The 20,715-nt window shown below is 38.3% G+C and overlaps 1 protein-coding gene across 2 annotated transcripts in view; it reads right to left on the bottom strand.

Annotated features, from left to right (window-relative positions):
* Positions 1 to 20,715, bottom strand: part of LOC140740031 (E3 ubiquitin/ISG15 ligase TRIM25-like) — a 35,796-nt gene that overhangs the window by 7,389 nt on the left and 7,692 nt on the right. For both annotated transcript variants that reach the window (XM_073068840.1, XM_073068841.1), the window contains exon 4: positions 10,188 to 10,210. In XM_073068840.1, coding sequence (XP_072924941.1) covers positions 10,188 to 10,210 — 23 coding nt within the window. The remainder of the gene's footprint in view (positions 1 to 10,187; positions 10,211 to 20,715) is intronic.

Genomic DNA, 20,715 nt, shown 5'->3' with positions numbered 1-20,715 from the left:
GATATTTATAGATTGAGTACCTCTTATCTGCAATTCCAAAATCTGAAAAGTTTGGAAATCTTAAAATTTTTTGAGTTTTTCTTTAAAAAATTTTTTTTAATTGAGTTTTCAAATGATTACAGAAGAAAAAAAATTATCAACCCTTCCCCCCTCCCCCCTAACATATCCCTATAGAATGAAAGAAAAAAAGAGAAGAAAAAAAAGAAAGGAAGAAAGAATGCCTGGATATTGGAAGATTCCCACATGCTCCATGGAGTTCATAATAGCTTTAGTATATATATTTCTTTCTTTCCCCAAATAACCAGTAATTTTATCTTCGGAGCACCTATATATTTAGTCCTATCTTTTGTAAATAAGGGTGCCAAATTTTCAGAAATGTTTCATATTTATCTCTTAAATTATAAGTAATTTTTTCAAGTGGAATACAGCTAAAGATTTCGTTCTTCCAACGATCTATACTTAAGTATGAATCCGATTTCCAAGTAACTGCAATAGCCTTTTTGGCTACTGCCAATGCAATTTTTATGAATTCTTTCTGATATTTATTCAATTTGGGTTTCAGTTTTATCCCTTCAATATCGCCTAGTAAAAATAATATTGGGTTTTGTGGAAGTTGTGTTCCAATAATTTGTTCCAGTAAAACTCTTATACTTGTCCAAAAAGGTTGAATTTTAAAACAAGACCAAGTAGAATGTAAAAAAGTACCAATTTCTTGATTACATCGTAAGCATTGATCAGATAAATTTGGGTTTAATTTATTTATTTTTTTGTGGTGTAATATATAATCGATGTAAAAAATTATATTGCACTAATCTTAACCGGACGTTTGTTGTATTTGTCATACTGTCAAGACATAGTCTTGACTAACTTGTTTCTTCAATTTTAATATTCAAGTCAGTTTCCCATTTTTGTCTTGACTTATGAATTCCTTGTTTAATTGCCTGTTTTTGAATCAAACTATATATAAAAGAAATAAATTTTTAAATTTTTCCTTTCTGAATTAAAGTTTCTATTTCATTAGGTTTCGGCAATAACATTGTTTGACCCAGTTTATCTCTTAAATAAGCCTTTAATTGGAAATAACAAAAAAAGAGTGTTGTTTGATATTTTGTATTTATTCTTTAATTGATCAAATGACATTCATATTCCTCCTTCAAAACAGTCTCCTATATATCTAATCCCTTTTTGAAACCAGTTGTATAAAAGTTGGTTACCCATTGTAAAAGGAATAAGTTTATTTTGAGTTAAAGGTCTCTTTGCTAATAAAGATTTCCTTATCTCATCATCAACATTTATCTTATCCCATAAATCAATCAAATGTTTTAATATAGGAGATTCTTTCTTTTCCCGTATCCATTTAGATTCCCACTTATATATAAAATCTTCTGGTATATTTTCTCCTATTTTATCTAGTTCTATTCTAATCCATGCTGGCTTATCTTCATCAAAAAAGATGCAATAAATCTAAGTTGATTTGCTTTATAATAATTCTTAAAGTTTGGAAGTTGTAACCCTCCTAGATCAAATTTCCATGTCAATTTTTCCAATGATATTCTTGACATCTTACCTTTCCAAAGGAACTTCCTCACACATTTATTTAACTCTTGAAAAAACTTCTGGGGTAGTTGTATTGGTAGTGTTTGGAATAAATATTGTAATCTAGGGAATATATTCATTTTTACAGCATTTACTCTGCCTACTAATGTTATTGGTAACATCATCCATTTATCAAGATCTTCTTGAATTTTTTTCAATAATGGTAAATAATTTAATTTATATAAATTCTTTGTATCATTATCAACTCTTATACCTACATATTTTATACCATTTAAATTGAGTTATTAATCGACATTGACTATAATCTCCTTTAGTAAGAGGTAGAATTTCACTTTTATCCCAATTTATTTTGTAGCCTGATATTTTCCCATATTCTTCCAATCTAGAAGATAATTTACGTAGTGAATACAATGGGTTTGTTAAATAAAGCAGAACATCTATTATTAAGCTATTATTAATGCTTTTTGAGATAGTGATTTAGATGCATATCATATTTTTTTACTGAGTTAAGTATTGTATGTAATTAGTTTTGCTACATTGGAAAAAAGTTGAATTTCCCCATGGGGATGAATAAAGTATCTATCTATCTATCATCAGCAAATAAGTTAATCTTGTATTCCTCCTGGTTAACTCTGAAACCCTTAATATCTGGGTCCGTTCTAATTAATTCAGCTAATGGTTCTATCGCCAACACAAATAAAGCAGGTGATAATGGACAACCTTGTCTAGTTGACCTTGTTAACTGAAATGATGTTGAAATTTGACCATTTGTCACTACTTTAGCTTTGGGATTAGTATTTAAAGTTTTAATCCATTTTACAAAGGATACTCCTAATCCATATTTTTTCAATACCTTAAATAAAAAATCCCATTCCAATCTATCAAATGCTTTTTCTGCATCTAAAGCAACTGCCACACTCATTTCCTCCCTCTTTTGTGCCAAATGAATTATGCTAAGTAACCGGGTTACATTATCTGCCGATTGTCTATTTTTGATAAATCCTGTTTGATCCATATGTATTAATTTTGGTAAGTATTTAGATAATCTACTAGATAAAATTTTTGCTATTATTTTATAATTGGTGTTTAACAAAGAAATAGGTCTATATGATGTTGGCTTTAAAAGATCTCTATCTTTTTTTGGCAATACTATTAAAATAGCTGTCAAAAAAGATTCTGGAAGTTTATGCATTCTTTCCGCTTGGTGTATTAACTCCATAAAAGGAGGAATTAGTAAATCTTTAAACTTTTTGTAAAATTTGGGCGGAAAACCATCTTCTCCTGGGGATTTATTACTCTGAAGTGATCCTAGAGCTTCTTCGACCTCTTTTAATGTGAAAGGCAAATCTAATCCCTTCTGTTCTTCTGAATTCAATTTTGGAAGAGTTATTTGTGACAAAAACCTTTCTATCTCGACATTATCATTTTGTGATACTGATTGATACAGCTCAGAATAAAAATTCTTAAAAGTTTCATTAATTTATAAAGGTTTATAAGTAATTTTATTTACAGTTGTTCTAATTGCATTTATCGTTTTGGAAGTCTGGTCTGTTTTTAACTGCCAAGCAAGAATCTTGTGTGATCTTTCACCTAGTTCATAATATCTGTTTATTTCTCATAATTGCTTTTTCTGTTCGATATGTCTGAAGTGTATTATATTGTAACTTCTTGTTAACAAGTTGTCTTCGTTTTTCTTCTGTCATATCTTTGAGATTCTTTTTCTAATTTTGTAATCTCTTTTTCCAATTGATCTATTTCTACCATATATTCCTTCTTAATTTTAGAAGTGTAACTTATTATCTGGCCTCTCAAATATGCCTTCATTGCTTCCCACAATATAAATTTATAATCAACTGAATGTGAATTTGTATCTAAAAAAAACTGAATCTGCTTTTTCATAAAATCACAAAAATCTTGATGTTTTAATAATATTGAATTAAATCTCCATCTGTAAATCGATTCCTCTTTATCCATCATTATCATGGGGGAATGATCTGACAATATGCTTGCTTTATATTCCATATTTTTCACTCTGTCTTGAATATTCATTGATAATAGGAAAAAAACTATCCTTGAATAAGTTTTGTGTCTATTTGAATAAAATGAATAATCTGAATAAAAAATAAAATGAATAAAGCATTAAAAATAATAAAAAAGATATTAAAAATATGAAGATTATGTTTGACAAAATGATGAAAAAACAGGACAAAATGGATAAGAAAATTAAAGACTTGGAAGAAACAACGGGAGACATCGTTGAAAGAATGAATAAAATGGAAGACATTTCTGCCTGGACATCAGAAAGAAAACAGTTGTTGGAAAAAGTGGATGTGCTTGAAAATTTTAGTAGACGAAATAATATTAAGATTGTTGGACTTAAAGAAGGTATAGAGGGAGAAGATCCAATAATTTTTTTCAAAAATGGATCCCGGAAAATTTGGAAATGGATGAAGGAACTCAGTTAATTGAAATTGAAAGGGCTCACAGAGCCTTAAGACCAAGATCTCAAGTTGATCAAAACCCACGATCTATCTTGATAAGATGCTTAAGATATCAAGATAAAGAAAAGATCCTGAAGGTGGCTGCCCAACGTGCCAGAAAGAGAAATGGGCCATTGATGATAGAAGGGAAAACAGTTCTTTTCTATCCTGATATAAGTTATGGCCTTTTGAAGAGAAAGAAGGAATTTAACCCAGTGAAAGAAGTTTTATGGGAAAAGGGTTATGAATTTAAGATGTGTCACCCGGCAACCCTGATAATTTTTTTGGATGACGGAAAAAGAAGATTTTTTACTGATTATCGGGATGTGGAAGAGTTTGCACAAAAACTCCCAAATATTCGCTAACCACAGCCAAAGATTTAAAAGTCAAATGGATTAAAGATGAAGACAGGGACGGTGAATGGAATTGATGGACATTTAAGGACAAAAGAATATTTAAATATATTCTTAATTATATGATACAGGGAGAAAGGTAAAAATTTGAGAAATATTAATTGAGAGTAGTGACTTTTTTTTCTTCTCATATATATACTTTTTATGTTACAGGGGAGCTGAGGGAACTTCGGATCGATTGCTATGGGATTCACGTGTGTAATCATGGTGATTGCCATGACCCGTACAACAGAGGGGGGTAATGTTGTGTGTTTTTTTTATCCACAACATTAGCAGGGGGGTATTTTGTTACTTTTTTCTTTATAATCTATTTTCCTTCTATCTTTCTTTCTTTGCCTGGATGATTGGGGGGGGGGGGGTGGGGAGACACATAGCAACATGGAGAATTTTAAAAAGATTCCCCAAGGTACTATGAAAGTTGAAAGATTAGGTATTATTATAGATTGGAGTAACCCTTTTAAAAATAATGACTAATTTACTGAATTTTTAAAGTTTTAATGTTAATGGGCTTAATGGACTGGTGAAAAGAAAAAGAATTTTAACATACATTAAGAAAATGAAAATAGATATAGCTTTTTTTTACAAGAAACACACTTAACAGAGATAGAACATCAGAAATTAAAAAGAGATTGGGTCGGAAATATTATTGCAGCTTCATTTAATTCAAAGGCGAGGGGAGTTCCCTGAAGGTGGAGTCTCATGTAGATAGGGTGGTGAAGAAGGCTTTTGGAACGCTGGCCTTTATAAATCAGAGCATTGAGTTCAGAAGTTGGGATGTAATGTTAAAATTGTACAAGGCATTGGTAAGGCCAAATTCGGAATATTGTGTACAGTTCTGGTCACCGAATTATAGGAAAGATATCAATAAATTAGAGAGAGTGCAGAGACGATTTACTAGGATGTTACCTGGGTTTCAGCACTTAAGTTACAGAGAAAGGTTGAACAAGTTAGGTCTCTATTCATTGGAGCGTAGAAGGTTGAGGGGGGATTTGATTGAGGTATTTAAAATGTTGAGAGGGATAGATAGAGTTGACGTGAATAGGCTGTTTCCATTGAGAGTAGGGGAGATTCAAACGAGAGGACATGATTTGAGAGTTAGGGGGCAAAAGTTTAAAGGAAACACGAGGGGGTATTTCTTTACTCAGAGAGTGATAGCTGTGTGGAATGAGCTTCCTGTAGAAGTAGTAGAGGCCAGTTCAGTTGTGTCATTTAAGGTAAAATTGGATAGGTATATGGACAGGAAAGGAGTGGAGGGTTATGGGCTGAGTGCGGGTAGGTGGGACTAGGTGAGATTAAGAGTTCGGCATGGACTAGGAGGGCCGGAATGGCCTGTTTCTGTGCTGTGATTGTTATATGGTTATATGGAGTTGCAATTTTGGTTAATAAAACCTTACCAATTAAAATACAAAATGTATTAATTGATTCGGCGGGGAGATATGTAATTATACATTGTCAATTTTTTTCAGAACTATGGACTCTTATGAATATTTATGCACCAAATGAAAATAATGTAAAATTTATACAAGAGGCCTTTTTGAATTTGGCTGACGCACATGACAAAATATTAATAGGTGATTTTAACTTTTGTCTAGACCCAGTTTTAGATAGATCAACAAAGGTTGTTACAAAATCAAAAGTAGCAAAATTAACTTTATCATTGATGAAAGATTTAAATTTGATTGATATATGGAGAAGAATTAATCCAAAAGAAAGAGTTTTTCTTGAATGCTGACATGACGTCGTCACAAATGGAAAATCTTGGGATGGTTCCCCGAGAAGATCTCTGCACACACAGACAGCTCTGAGAAGTGACTTCACATATGTGATGAACTGAAGTTAATGGAAAATAGAAAAACAACGCTGCATAAAATGAGAAATGAAGATCTCGACCATGTATTGAAAGAGTGGAATCGTCAGCGTCAGGGTGAACATATGCGACTTAATGGTATTCTGATCATGGAAAACCAAAGATCCATTGTGACTAACTGAAAATTGAAGTTAAATGTGAATATTTAACAGGCTGGTTGCAGAAATTTAGGAAAAAAGGCAGAATATTAATTTTTTAGAGATTCATGGTGATAAAGCAGCTGCTGTCAATGAAGCAGAAAATAAATTTATTGATGAATTTTGCCAAGATCGCTGCTGATGAAAATCTAACACACTGGATAGCTGCATCAGTACATGTGTGTGCTGAACAATTGTAAGACAAAGACTGCTTACCGATAACACATAAATTCAGAGTCGAAAATGGTGGCGATCACAAGCTATATATTCCAAAATCCCAAAAAATCCCAAATTCAAAACATTTCTGGCCCTAAGCATTTCAGATAAGGAAGACTCAACCTGTACTAAAGAACAAGTGCTGGGATGATACCTTCAGAGAGTAAGATGTGAGCATATCAGATATTCAGGATGAGGGTTTGCCTTTGCCACACGAGCAAGGGTATCAGTTCTGAAGTTATAGATTCATGCAGCATTAAAATAGGCTCTTTGGTTCAACTGGTCAAAGCTGACCAAGATGCTCCGATCTTGCTAGTCCCATTTGCATTTGACCCATAACCTTCTGAAACATTTCAGTCTATGTACCTATGTAATTGTCTTTTAAACATTGTTGTTGTACCTGCAGCAACCACTTCCTCTGTGTAAAAAAACGCTGCCTTTCAAGTTCCTCTTAAATCTTTCGCCTTTCATCTTAAACCTATGCCTTCCAGTCCCTCATACCCCAACTCTGGGAAAAAGACTAAGTGCATTCATCCTATCTATGCCTCTCATAATCTTATACAACTAAGATCAGCCCGCAATCTCCTGCACTCCAAGAAATAAGATCCTAGCTCGTCCAACCTCTCTCTATAACTTAGTATCTCAACTTCTGGTATCAACCTTATAGATCTTTTCTATACTCTTTCCAGTTTAATAGTACCTTTCCTATAGCATGGTCACCAAAATTGAACCCAATGTTCCAAGTGCATCAAGTACAACCACACCATGACTTCCCAACTTTGATACTCAGTGCCCTCCCTGGCTTATGAAGGCCTATCGCTAAAAGCATTCTTTACCACCCTGTCTATCTTTGACTCCCCTTTCAGGAAACCATGTACTTGTACTCCAAAGTCCATCCATTCTACAACACTCCCCAGGGCCCTGCCATTCTTAGTGAAAATCCTACCTAGATTTGACTTTCCAAAATGCAACACCTCTGAGTCAAATGCCTTTTGTCATTCCTTAGCTGATCAAGATCCCCTGTAATATTTGATAACCTTGTTCTTTGTCTCTATATCACCTATTTTAGTGACAGTGCTTTGTGCAGTCCTATGCAGATTATTAATATAGATGACAAACAACAGTGGGTCCAGCAGCAACCTGAGGTACACTGTTAATTTAAAGACTTTATTGAAATCCATATAATTCACGTCTACCACCCTGTCCTCAACTATCTTGGTCAAAAATCAAATTTCGTAAGACATAATCTCCCATGCATTATGCCATCCTAATCAACTGCACTTTCCACATGTATATATATCTTATCCCTCAGAATCCTCTCTAATAACTTACCTATCATGGATGTTAGATTTATTGGCCAATAGTTTCCAGGGTTTTATTTGCCATCCTTCTTAAATAAATATACATCATTTGCCAGTTTACCAGCACTTCGCCAATGGCTAATGATGATTCTCAAATAGGGCTCTCGAATTTCTTCTTTAGCCTCCCACAGTGACCTTGGATATACCTAGTCAAGTTCTGGAGATTTGTCTACCTTAATACTTTTTAAGATATCCAGCACCCCCTGCACTTTAATGCAGACTATCCCCAAGGCTTCCATATTTACTTCTCCTAGTTTTGAAGTCCTTATATCTTCCTCCACAGTAAAAACCACAGAGAAATAGTCATTAAGGACCTTGCTCATCTCCTGCAGCTTCACACAAAGATATCTCCTTTGGTCCTTGAGGGGTCCTGTTATTCACTGCCCCTTAATATACTTATAAAATCTCTTTGGATTTTCCTTAATCTTTTCTGTCAAAGATATTTCATGCCCCCTTTCCCCTCCTGATTTCCTTTTTCAGCATCACTTATACTCCTTCAAGAATTCAGTTGATCCTAGCTGCCTGTATCTGATCCATGCCTCTTCCTTTTTTTCTGGCCAGGGTTCAATATTCTGTGACATCCAGGGCTTCCTTCTCCTATCAGCCTTGCTCTTCACTCTAACAGGAACATACAGACTTCGAGCTCTCATTATCTCACCTTTAAATGCCTCCCTCTTGCTATGAACAACCTAATCCAAGCAATCTTTGCAAGGCGAGCTCCTGTCTCAATCCTGTCAAGTTTCCATCTCCATTAGAGTACCAGAGTATTACCAGCACAAGTCTCTTCATCTCTGGATTATAGTACCATTCAGCCATAAACTAACAATAATGGAACAGGTTCTGTGAGCTGAATGGTCCCACAGCACCTATTGCTAAATCACTGTGGCAGTGGTAGGTGCATCAACTCAGGATGTGTGAGCACTGGGGTAGATGGTGGTATTGATAAGAGTATCACCAAGTGTGGGAGTATATTACACAGGGGAAGAGGGCTGACATTTGTAACATTGTTCTGTGAAAGAAAGTCACTTCTCTGAGAAAATACACCAAAGTGAGACAAGTGGAAGTGGATTTTAAACAATTCTTGCTCTTACTTAGTTCTGATAAACACCGACCGTGTATTGTGAACTGAACAATCACAAAGTACTGATCTTATTTCAATTCACGTTACTAGGAAACCAAAATTCCTGTGAAAGGATTATATAACAGCGCAACAGTTAAGTCCTCGTGCATTATATTGCCTGAATATAAAACTCCTGCAGATGTGATACATTGTCTGTTACGTTGCCATGGTATTCCTGTGTATTATAAAAATACACCATCCAAAGCCCCTGATAGATTGATTTTCCAAAGCTCGATAAATAAATGGAGAGGCAAAACTGAAATGAAAAGAAAAACGAGCAATTCTTGGAAAATATTCAATAACAGGTATAAAGATTTAGCATTTTAAGCAACATTAATAAATACTTAAAATGTTAATTTACAGGCCGGTTGCATTTAAAAACATAGAAATTCAAGGTTTTACTATCAGCTTCCTCAAGGAAAATTAATTTTAGATGGAGGGCCTCACCCTGGTCAGACTTACGTGTATGTAAACAGCGTAATTTCCTTTATATCTAATATCTCAATGTGGGCTGCTTAAAGCAGACAGTGCACCTCCAGCTTGTAATGACTGGTTATGTAATAATACAATCATGTAAATACAAAAAGGCTCCTTGTCCCACTGAGTACACACCATCCATCGAGCACCCATACACCAATCTCATTTTATTTTCTTCCACATCCCTTCAACTACCCCCCAGATTCTACCACCCACTGACACAATTACAAAAAATTTTACATGACAATTAACCTACCGTGTCTTTGGAATGGGAGAGGAAACTGTGCCACCAGGAGGAAATCACACAGTCAGGGGGAGTGTATGCAAACTTCACATAGGTAGGAACTGAGGTCAGGATTGGTGTAGCTGTGGGGCAGGTGCTCTACCTGCACTGTGACACACTCTCATTTCACAGCTGCAGTGTGCATCACATCACAATATCAAAGCAAACAACGGGTTAATGTACAGGGATGGAACTCACTCAGTGCCAAAATTGAGATGCTGTTGAAAATTAGCTGATCCATTTAAATATAATAGTGATAACGTCATGGTCACTTACCTGGTTATCATTGAACTGAATCCCTGTAAAATATGAGACAGGATGAATAAATTTCCAGTATATAAACTCAGAAATTGCACTTCTTTCAAATGCATTAAGAATTCAAATAGGCACTGAGAATTTCATTTTGCATTTGGGACATTGAATTTACAAGTCACGATATGATGTTGCAGATTCATAAAGCTTCGGAGTATTGTGTGCAGTTCTGGTTGCACCATTTGAGGAAGAATGTGGAGAAGATGGAGAAAATACAGAAGACCTTCACTAGAATGCTGCCTGGATTACAGGTTGTTAGCTATGAGGAGAGTTTGATTAACCTTAGGTTGTTTCCTCTTGACTCTCAGATGATGAGGGGAGACCTTATAGAAATTTATAATGAGGCATAGACAGGTTACACAGTGTCTTTCCCATGGTGAAAATAGCAGATATAGAGGGCATAGCTTTAAGGTGAGAGGGGGTATGTTTCAAGGAGATGTGCAGGGCAAATTTTTATTTTGTTGAGTACCTGGAATCCACTGCTATGGGTGATGTTGAAAGCAAATGCAATAGTGGCATTTAATTGCCATTTTGACAGGCATATGAACATGCAGGGAATGGAGGGATAGGCACCACGTGCAGTCAGATGGGATTAGTTTAATTTGTCATTGTGGTCAGCACAGACATCAAGAGCCAAAGGGCCTGTTTCAGTTCTGTACTGTTGTACGTTATTTAGCACAAGGTGTAAATTGCATCTTAAAATGAAAGAAGCTCTGCCCATCTCCTGCCACCAGTGTGTAGTTTGCCCATTTTAACATTTACTGTATTTAAGTGCAAGTGACTGATGTTTTGTGGCCCATATACACTAGTTCAATTCAGTACTGCCCCCACATCAACATGACCTCTTAGACAGGCAGCTGGCATTGACATCCTAAAATTAAAGAAAATTATGTGAGTCAGCATGATGATTAGTTAATTTTTAGAATAACAACTTTTTCATTACCCAAGATATCTTATGTAAAACTCTGGTATTTAGCCAGGTCTATTTAAGAATATGACTGGGAGCTGCAAAGATAACCAAAATATCTATGGAAAAACTGAACTGCTCACAGCAACAATTATAGATTAGGCCCAAGTTTTAATGAGATGTATACTTCAAGGTGCATACTACCAGGGATAGGGGTTCTCTTGTCCTCATTTACCACCCCACCTGCCTCCGTGTCCCCCACAACCTCCAGCATCTCCAATGGGATCCTACCACTGAGCGTATCTTCCCCTTCCCCCCAACTTTTCTGCTTTCAGCAGAAATTGCTCCCTCCCTATGTGACTCCCTTGTCCATTCGTCCCTCCCCACTGATATGATCTCCCTCCTGGCACTTATCCTTCCAAGCGGAACAAGTGCTACACCTGCCCTGACAACACCTCCCTTCTCCAGCCCTGTATCTCTTTCACCGATTAACATCCCAGCTCTTTACTTCATCGCTCCTCCTTCAGGTTTCACCTATCACCTTGTATTTCTCTCCCCTCTACCTTTTAAATCTACCCCTTATCTTTTTTTCTCTAGTCCTGCTGAAGAGTCCGAAACATTGCCTTTATTTTTTTCCATAGATGCTGCCTGGCCTGCTGAGTTCCTCCGGGGGGTGGGGGGGGGGGTGTGGGTGTGGGTGTTGCTTGGAATTCCAGCATTTGCAGATTTTCTCTTGTTTGTCAGAGTAAACATTATGTTTTTAATGCAAATTACTCGTTTTCAATTTTTGTTTTATTTTATGTTCTCTTTGTGTGTTGGCCTGATACAGATTTTCATGCATCTTTTATCTCTGTAGAATAAACTACCAATAAATCATACCAAGTTTACTGACCAAAAATGACATTTGTCATACAGACATATGCCACAAACATCTTCTACTTTAACTCTTGCAATCCCTATTAACTACTTTCCCATCACCTTATTCTTCTCCATAAACCTACAATAGGTGTGGTTTACAGTGACTAATTGACATATCGCATGAGAGGAAACTAGAGCTCCTGGAGCAAGCCTGGATAGCCACAGGGAGAATGTTACCCAAGATGGGCATCAAGCCCTGGGGCGGTGAGGCAGCAGCCCCACCTTCACAAGGCTGAACGGGTGGAAACAGCTGATTGAACTATGACCTCTTCAAAGTCATGTCAGAGGAAGGAGTGAGGATTAAAATCTTCTGGAGGAAGGAGGCAGCAGTGCCAAAGCCATTACCAAACTATTATCTCAGATGTTTTTCTGGATGCAGTTTGCCAGTGATTAGTTTGGCCTGGGCATAAGCATGGCGTAATGTCCAGCTATTAGCCACTCCTAATTTGGTCTGCTTTTTGAACCTGTCACTATGGACACAGGAACAGGTTTAACAAACAGCATGACATATCCCAGATGGCAAGAATAGGGGCTAAGGTATGCATACAACTTGGTGCAGCCAACGGAGTAGCTTTGTGAGACTGCTACCTGAGGCCCTCCTTGCACCACTGGGCAGTGTGCATCATCTTCTCAAACACCTTAACCCTGTATTACTCAAAGAGGCATTGGTGCTTTATACAAACAATGATACTACTGGTGTAGAAAAAGCTATGCACTATTTTTCCTACATATGTTTTATGCATAAAGTTTAATTTTAAAATTAAAAAAAGCTTCTGTAACTATAGAAACTAACAAGGTTTTAGAATGGAAAAGGGGAATATTTCTTACAAACTGACTGTGTCCAACCACTCTCTGGAATTGATAAGGCATAAGAGAGGTCAAATGTATCATAGAGCCATAGAGAAATACAACATGGATACAAACCCTTTGCCCAACCAAGCACTGTACCTAACCAGCTGGTCCTAATTTCCTGTGTTCAGCCCATATTCCTTAATGTTCCTGTCCAAGTGCTTCTTAAATGATACTATTGTACTGCTACAACCTCTTCCTCTGGTAGCTCATTCCATACTCACCACCCTCCATGTGAAAAGCTGATCCTCAATTCCTTTTTAAATCTTTCCCTTCTCACTCTAAACCTATGCCCCTTAGTTATGGAGTCCCCTATCCTAGGGAAAAGACTGTAACCATTCAATTTATCTTTCCTCCCATAATTTCTTTTCTAAGGTGGCTTCTCATTCTCTTATGTTCCAAGGAATAAAGTCTAGCCTGGCCAACCTCTCCCTATAATACAGACCCTCTAGTACAAGGGTCACCAACCTTTATTGCACCGTGGACCAGTTTAATATTGACAATATTCTTGCAGACCAGTCCGGCCAACTGGTGGGGGGGGGGGGGGGGGGGGGGTGGTGTTAATCACGACTGGAATATAGGTGATAAGTCAACTACAAGTCATTTATAAGTGGCTAATACACTCAATTTTGTTTCTAAAAGGGTTTATCTAATGAATTTAACATTAAACACACTGCGCATATTTTCCTCGCATGAATATAGTGATAAGTTAATTATAACTCACTTATGTCAATAGCATCATAACATTTTAAGTAACATTTGGATATTAAATACACAGCGCCTATTTTCCTCATATGAACATATAAAATCATTGCAACACACCAGTGAGAGGACAAGGTAAGGGCTGGAGGTCCCTGTGCCGGGGCCATTGTGGTCGCAGTCCGGAGACAGCGACCGAGCAGTGTGACAGGGCATGTGCCCGCCCCCCTTGTAGGTAGGTAGAACCTATCGACTGACAAAAGTTTGGTTCGAGGGATAACTTTCAGTAGATCGCAGTGAGGTAGCTACTTACGAAACCCTGAGCCCGAATTAGGTCGTCTGCGAATATTTTAGCACCGGGTTCCCCACGAACATTCGGTGTGCTAAACAGGTTTAGAGGTGGCGCCCATCTGTCCGCGCTCCAGGCCAGTAGCAACGGCACTTCTTGCTGGCCACACGAGGCGGCCAGTTATCCGAGGCCAACCAGTGATCCCTGGTGCAAGAGTATCACTGCATTTAGGCGACTGATGACCTCGCGTGGGTAATGACTTCACGCGCATAATGAACTCGCGTGCATTCAAGTTCAACAGCGGCGTGACAGGGAATGAGGAAAGGTGCAGCTGACTCATATCGCCAAATCATATTGTTTCCTTGCGGCCCAGTAGCACATGCTTTGGTGGTTGGGGACCACTGCTCTAGTACTGACACATCCCCATAAATCTTTACAGCACTCTTTCCAGTTTAACCACAATTTTCCTATAATGTTGATCAAAACTATACATAATACTCCTGGTGTGCCCTCACCAATAACTTACACAATTGCAACAAAGTCCAAATCCTATATTCAAAGCGTGACTGATGAAAGCCAGCATGTTAAATGCCTTTTCACCATGCTGACTACTTGTGATGCTGCTTTTAATTATCTATGCACTTGCCTTCCTAGTTCCCGTGTTCCATTACATTCCATAGTGCCCTACTGTTCATAGTATAAATCCTACCCTGGCTTGACTTTCCAAAGTGCATAACTCACACTTATCTGTATTGAATTCCATTTGTCAATCCTCTGCCCACTTCCCGAAGTGATCAAAATTCCCTTGTAATCTCAAAAACCTTCTTCATGATCAACAACATTTACTAACGTTGCGTCGTCTGCAAACTTACTGATCAAGCCTTGTGCATTTTCATCCAAATCATTTAAATAATGAATAACAAGAGTTCCACCACAGACCACTGCAGCACACCATTAGTCACTGGCTTCCATTCCAAGAAACAACTTCTAACCACCACCCTGTGTTTCCTATCTCCCAGCTCTGCCTAGACTCCATGGGACCTACCCTCCAGACCAACCTGCCATGCAGGATCGTGTTGACAGTCTTATTAAAGTCCATTTAGACAACATTCACTGCCCTACTCTCATCTACATTTGGTCAGCTCTTCAAAAAATACTAAAAAGGTTTATCAAACATGACTTCTGATGTATAACACCATGTTGACTCCTCATAATCAGACTCTGTCTATCCTAATGCTGGTAGATCCTGTCCCTCAGAATACCCTCTGGTAATTTCTTCACTATTGATGTTAGGCTGGCCAGCTTGTAGTTTCCTGGCTTATCCTTGATACCCTTTAACAATGGGACATTAGCCACCTTCTCAAGGTGGAAGGGATGGAAACAGCTGATTGAACTCTGACCTCTTCAAGGTCATATCAGAGGAAAGAGTGAGGATTAAATCCTTCCGGAGGAAGGAGGCAGTAAGTACAAAAAGACCATTTCTTGGAACTTACGTGACATGAATGTCATGCCACGGATGTGATAAATGGATAGCTCCTATAAAGAGCTCTGGAAGCTTGCTGCTCATGACCTGACGTTAAGCATCACCTCCGGACAGCAAGGAATCATGTCAGTGGAGCTTATAATCGACGTTTTCATGCTTCTTGAGCAATCCACCCGCTGGTAACAAAAACAGACAGTTGGCAATGGGGATACTCAGCAAGTCAGGCAGCACCTGTGTAGAGGGAATCTAACCCTTTTCTGAATTGGAGCCTGGTCTCCAGCTCATGTTCTCCTGAGCTCTGCTTCCTTGTAGGGGTCATGACATTGTCTAGACACCATTTATGCCTTTCTCCTAAATGCTTCCTGTACAAAGGAGCTGCAGAATCCACAGAGAATCTCAAGCAGTTGAAGGACGTGGGCGGCTGAGGCAGAAGCTCAAAGTGTTGTTCTTACTTGATTTTTCAAGCAAACGTCACCAGGTCAGATAAGCATTAGTACAGCGGCTATAAATAGTGAGGTTATGCTGGAAGCTCAGGTTGACTCACAGTGCATTTTCATAGCATGGTGGATTACTCACTAGAAAAATGTCACATCAGCAGGGCCCTTCAGCCCTTTTTCAGACATTCGAAAGCACTGTGTGTGTGTCAGACACAGGGAAGTAGAGAGGGAGAGAGGGGAGAGGTGTCAAACAGATAGAGTGCTTTCTGAGCTGAATTAAGCCTGTGCACCATCTGTTTTTTACTGAACAGTCTGCTGGGTCTGAATGGACTTCAGCGTGTCTAAACACTAGATTACCAGGATGGAGAGTTATCTCCATGGATAGTGCTTCTAATGATCCAGGACTGTCCTAATGTACCTGGCTTTAGATTCAGATTTATTTATCATACATACATTGAAATGTACAGTGAAATGTGTCATTTGTGTTAACAATCAGTACACCTAGGGCTGTGCTGGGGGCAGTCCGCAAGTGTAGCCACGTATTCCAGCGCCAACCGAGCATGCCCACAATGTTCAGCAGAACAACACAGAACACAACAATAAAAAAACACCATTAACAAGCAAATTAAAAAGTGTTCCTGGACTCTCCTGCAAAATAAAAATATTGGGACAGTTGTCCTTCCTATTTAAATGTGGCTAGATTCTCAAGTCTGCAACATTCCCAGGCCAGACTCCAGCCGTAAAGCCAAAAGACCATATGATATTGGTGTAGAATTAGGCTGATGGCCCATTGTGTCTGCTCAACCATTATCTCAACCCCACTCTCCTGCCTTCTCCCCATAAACTTTGATGCACTTACTATTCAAGAATCTATCAACTTCCACTTTAAAAAGACCTTAAGACAAAGGAGCCGAATTAGGCCATTTTGCCCCTCAAGTCTATTCCACCATTCCATCATGGCTGATTTATTTTTCCTCACAACCCAATTCTCCTGCTTTCTCCCCGTAACTTTTGACGTTCTTACTTAAAAAGAATCTATCCACCTCTGCTTCAAATATACCCAAATACTTGGCCTCCATAGCCGCCTGTGGCAATAAATTCCACAGATTCATCATGCTCTGGCTAAAGAAATTCCTTCTCATCTGTTCGGAAGGGACATCCTTCTATTCTCAGGTTGTGCCCTTTGATCCGAGACTCCCCTGCTGTAGTTCAGTACAGCAAAAGTTTGATTTCTCATAACATCTCAAGATACAGAACATTGAGACATTTTTGTTTTGAGCTGATTAGACTACCATAATTCATTCATTTCAGATCTGCCTATGAAAGATACAAATCGGCTGAAGCTTATTCAAAATGCATCAGCAAGAATCTTAACCAAAAAAAAAAATTAGAGCTCATTTCACTGGTTTTGGAATCGTTACACTGGTAATGCCTGTGCTTTTTAGGATCAAGTTTAAAATATTCTTTATTGTATCCAAGGTTCTGAATAATCTAGCTCCTCTGTAAATTTTGGAGTGTTTATCCCCTTACATCCCTAGTCGTAATCTTAGTGTTTGCTTAGTGTTCCTAGAATCAAGCATATAAGAACAGGCGATGCGGCCTTTTGCTCTTATGCACCAAAAATCTGGAATATTTTACCAATTGAGATACGCCAGACTAGTACTGTAGAACGTTTCAAAACACTTCTTTAAAAAAAAAATTGGCCTACTAATAGGGACATGTTGATGCCCTGTTGATGTTGATTACGTTTATATAATTTGGTACACCTGATGATTACATTTTATTCTATATAATATTTGTCTTATGATTTTTAATTTTGTCTTGTATTTTTATAACTATATTGATCTATCTTTACAATCTATGTAAAGCACTTTGAGCCTGCATCTTAATGTTTGAAACTTACTTACCTATTGTCTGTTAGGCCACTGGCGTTTAGGGCATCAATGAAGGTCCTCCATCTCTGTCTGTCTTTGGCCATCTTCTCTATTGTGCCCAGGTGTGGTTCAGGGTCCTCACTTCTGCCTTTACAATACAGCACCAAGTTGTCTGTGGTCTCCTGTGTCTCCTCCACCCTCCAGGAGCCCAATGAAGCCAGGGTTTCCTCCATTGTGCCAGTAGTCTCCTCTCAGATTTCACTACTGTCAGCCATGCAAATCCCAGGTGGAGACTCAGGAATACCGTTGCACACAGATATAGAAGGATTCTTCATTGTAGTTTCCATAAGAATTTATTTTGGCCAGTCAGGGTTGACCTGAACCCCGAAGCTGGAGGACTAGCGGACTACTCTTAGTCTGGCCTCTACCTTTGATCTTTTTGGCATGGGTGACCCTACCAAGAGCTAAAGCACAAGGCCCTGACTCCAGCCGACATAACTCTTGAGTCATTGAGGCACACAAGCCTGCAAACCTTGCAATAAGGTTGTGGTCCTCTTGGAGATGATGCATGAAAATTATTATTATTATATTAAATATCCTCTCCATGTCCAGGCGATCTAAGTCTTTCAATATTCAATAGGGTTCAGTGAGATCCCCCATCATTCTTCTAAGCTCCATCAAGTACAGGCCCAGAGCCATCAAATGCTCCTCACTTGTTGACCGTTTCATTCCTGGTATCATTCTTGTGAACATCTTCTGGACCCTGTCCAGTGCCAGCACATCCTTTCTTAACAAAGGGACCCAAAATTGATCACAATACTCCAAATGTAGTCTGACCAATGCCTTGTAGAGCCCCAACATTATGTTCTTACTTTTATATTCTAGTCATCTCGAAATAAATTCTAACATTGCATTTGCATTCCTCACTACCAACTCAACCTGCAAGTTAACCTTTAGGGAAACCTGCACGAGGACTACCAAGTCCCTTTGCACCTCTGATTTCAGAATTTTCTTTCCGGTTTAGACTATAGTCGATGCCTTTATTCCTTCTACCAAAGTGCAAAACCATGCTTTTCCCTGCACTATATTTCTGCCACTTCTTTGCAAATTCTTCTAATGCAAGTCCTTCCGCAGTCTCCCTGCTTCCTCAACACTACATTCACCTCCACCTATCTTCACATCATCCACAAATGTGGGAACAAAGCCATCAATTCCAGCATCCAAATCACTGACACATAATATGAACAGAAGTGGTCCCACCATGACCACCGCGGAATACCACTAGTCACTGGCAGCCAACTAGAAAATTCCCCCTTTACTCACACTCTTTGCCTCCTACCAGTTAGCCAATCTTTTATCCATGCTAATACCATGCACTCTTATCTTAAGTGGCCTCATGTGCAGCACCTAGTCAAAGGTCTCCTGATAATGCAAGTAAACAACATTCACTGACTTTCCTTTGTCTATTCCACCTGTTATTTCTTTAAAGAATTCCAACAGATTTGCCAGGTAAGATCTTCCCTTAAGGAAACCATGCTGACTTTGGTGTATTTTATCATGTACCTCTAAGTACCCTGAAAACTCATCCTTAATAATGGACTCCAATATCTTACCAACCACTGAAGTCAAGCAAACTGGCCCATAATTTCCTGTCTTTTGCCTCCCTCCCTTCTTAAAGAGTAGAATGATATTGGAAATTTTCCTGTCTTTCGGAACCATTCCAGAATCTACTAATTCCTCCATAATTTCTTCAGCTACATCTTTCAGAACCCTGGGGTGTAGTCCATTCAGTTCAGGTGACTTATCTACTTTCAGACCTTTTAGCTTCCAAAGCATCTTCTCTTTAGTAAGAGCAACTACACTCACTTCTGCCCCCTGACACTCTCGAATTCCTGGCATACTGCTGGTGTCTTCCACAGTGAAGCCTGACACAAAATACTTCGTAAATATGTCCACCATTTCTTTGTCCCCCATTACTACCTCTCCGATGTCATTTTCCAGGGGTCCAATATTTATTCTTGCCTCTTTGTTACTCTTTATCTATCTGAAAAAAAACTGTTGGTATCCTCTTTTATACTATTGGCTAGTTTAGGCTAAAATTGCATCTTTTCTCTCCTTATTACTATTTTAGTTGTCCTCTGTTGGTTTTTAAAAGCCTCCCAAGCCTCTAGCTTCCCAATAATTTTTGATATATTTTATGCCTTCTCTTTTGCTTCTATGCTGTCTTTGACTTCCCTTGTCAGCCAAGGCTGCCTCATCCACCTTTAGAATACTTCTCCTTTGGGATTATCCAACCAGTGGCTTCTGAATTGTTCCCAGTTGCTGTTCTGCTCTCAGTGTCAAGATTCAAGATTGTTTAATGTAAAGGAGAACAAAATAATTATTAATCTGGATCTGAAGTAACACAAAATAGCAATAAGATAAAGATCACAATAATAAAAAAACACAAATATAAATACATAATATAGCTCATATACATAGATTGACTGTACATAAAGTGATGCTAGGTACAGGAGTGTCTGTACATAAGATGACTAACAGGAAATGATAACCTAATGGTGGTGGGGTGGAGTAGTGGGTGGAGGAATTGATCAGTCTTACTGCTTGGGGAAAGTAACTGTTTTTGAGCCTGGTAGGTCCTGGCATGGATGATATGTAGTCTCCTCCTGAAAGGGAGTGGAACAAATAGTCCATGAGCAGGGTGGGTGTGGGATCTTTCATTATATTACTGGCCCTTTTCTGGCATCTTTCTGTTTATATGTCATTGATGGCAGGTTGGCTGGTACCTCTGACGCTTTGGGCATTTTTGACTTCCTGTCCACTGCAGTGCAGTTTCCACACTATGCAGTAATGCAGAATGTTAGCATGCTTTTTACTGTGATCCGTAGAATGACGTGAGTATAGATGTGCATAGTCCAGCTCTCTTCATTCTCTTCAGAAAGTTGACATGTTGGTGATTGTGTTAGAATGTGTTCTGGGACAATGAGAGGTTGTGGGTGATGTGCACTTCCAGGAATTTGAAACTGCTCAATGTAA

The sequence above is a fragment of the Hemitrygon akajei genome, chromosome 16, assembly GCF_048418815.1.
Source record: "Hemitrygon akajei chromosome 16, sHemAka1.3, whole genome shotgun sequence".
In the NCBI taxonomy this organism is placed as follows: domain Eukaryota; kingdom Metazoa; phylum Chordata; class Chondrichthyes; order Myliobatiformes; family Dasyatidae; genus Hemitrygon; species Hemitrygon akajei.
This window is presented reverse-complemented; position numbering and strand designations above follow the sequence as displayed.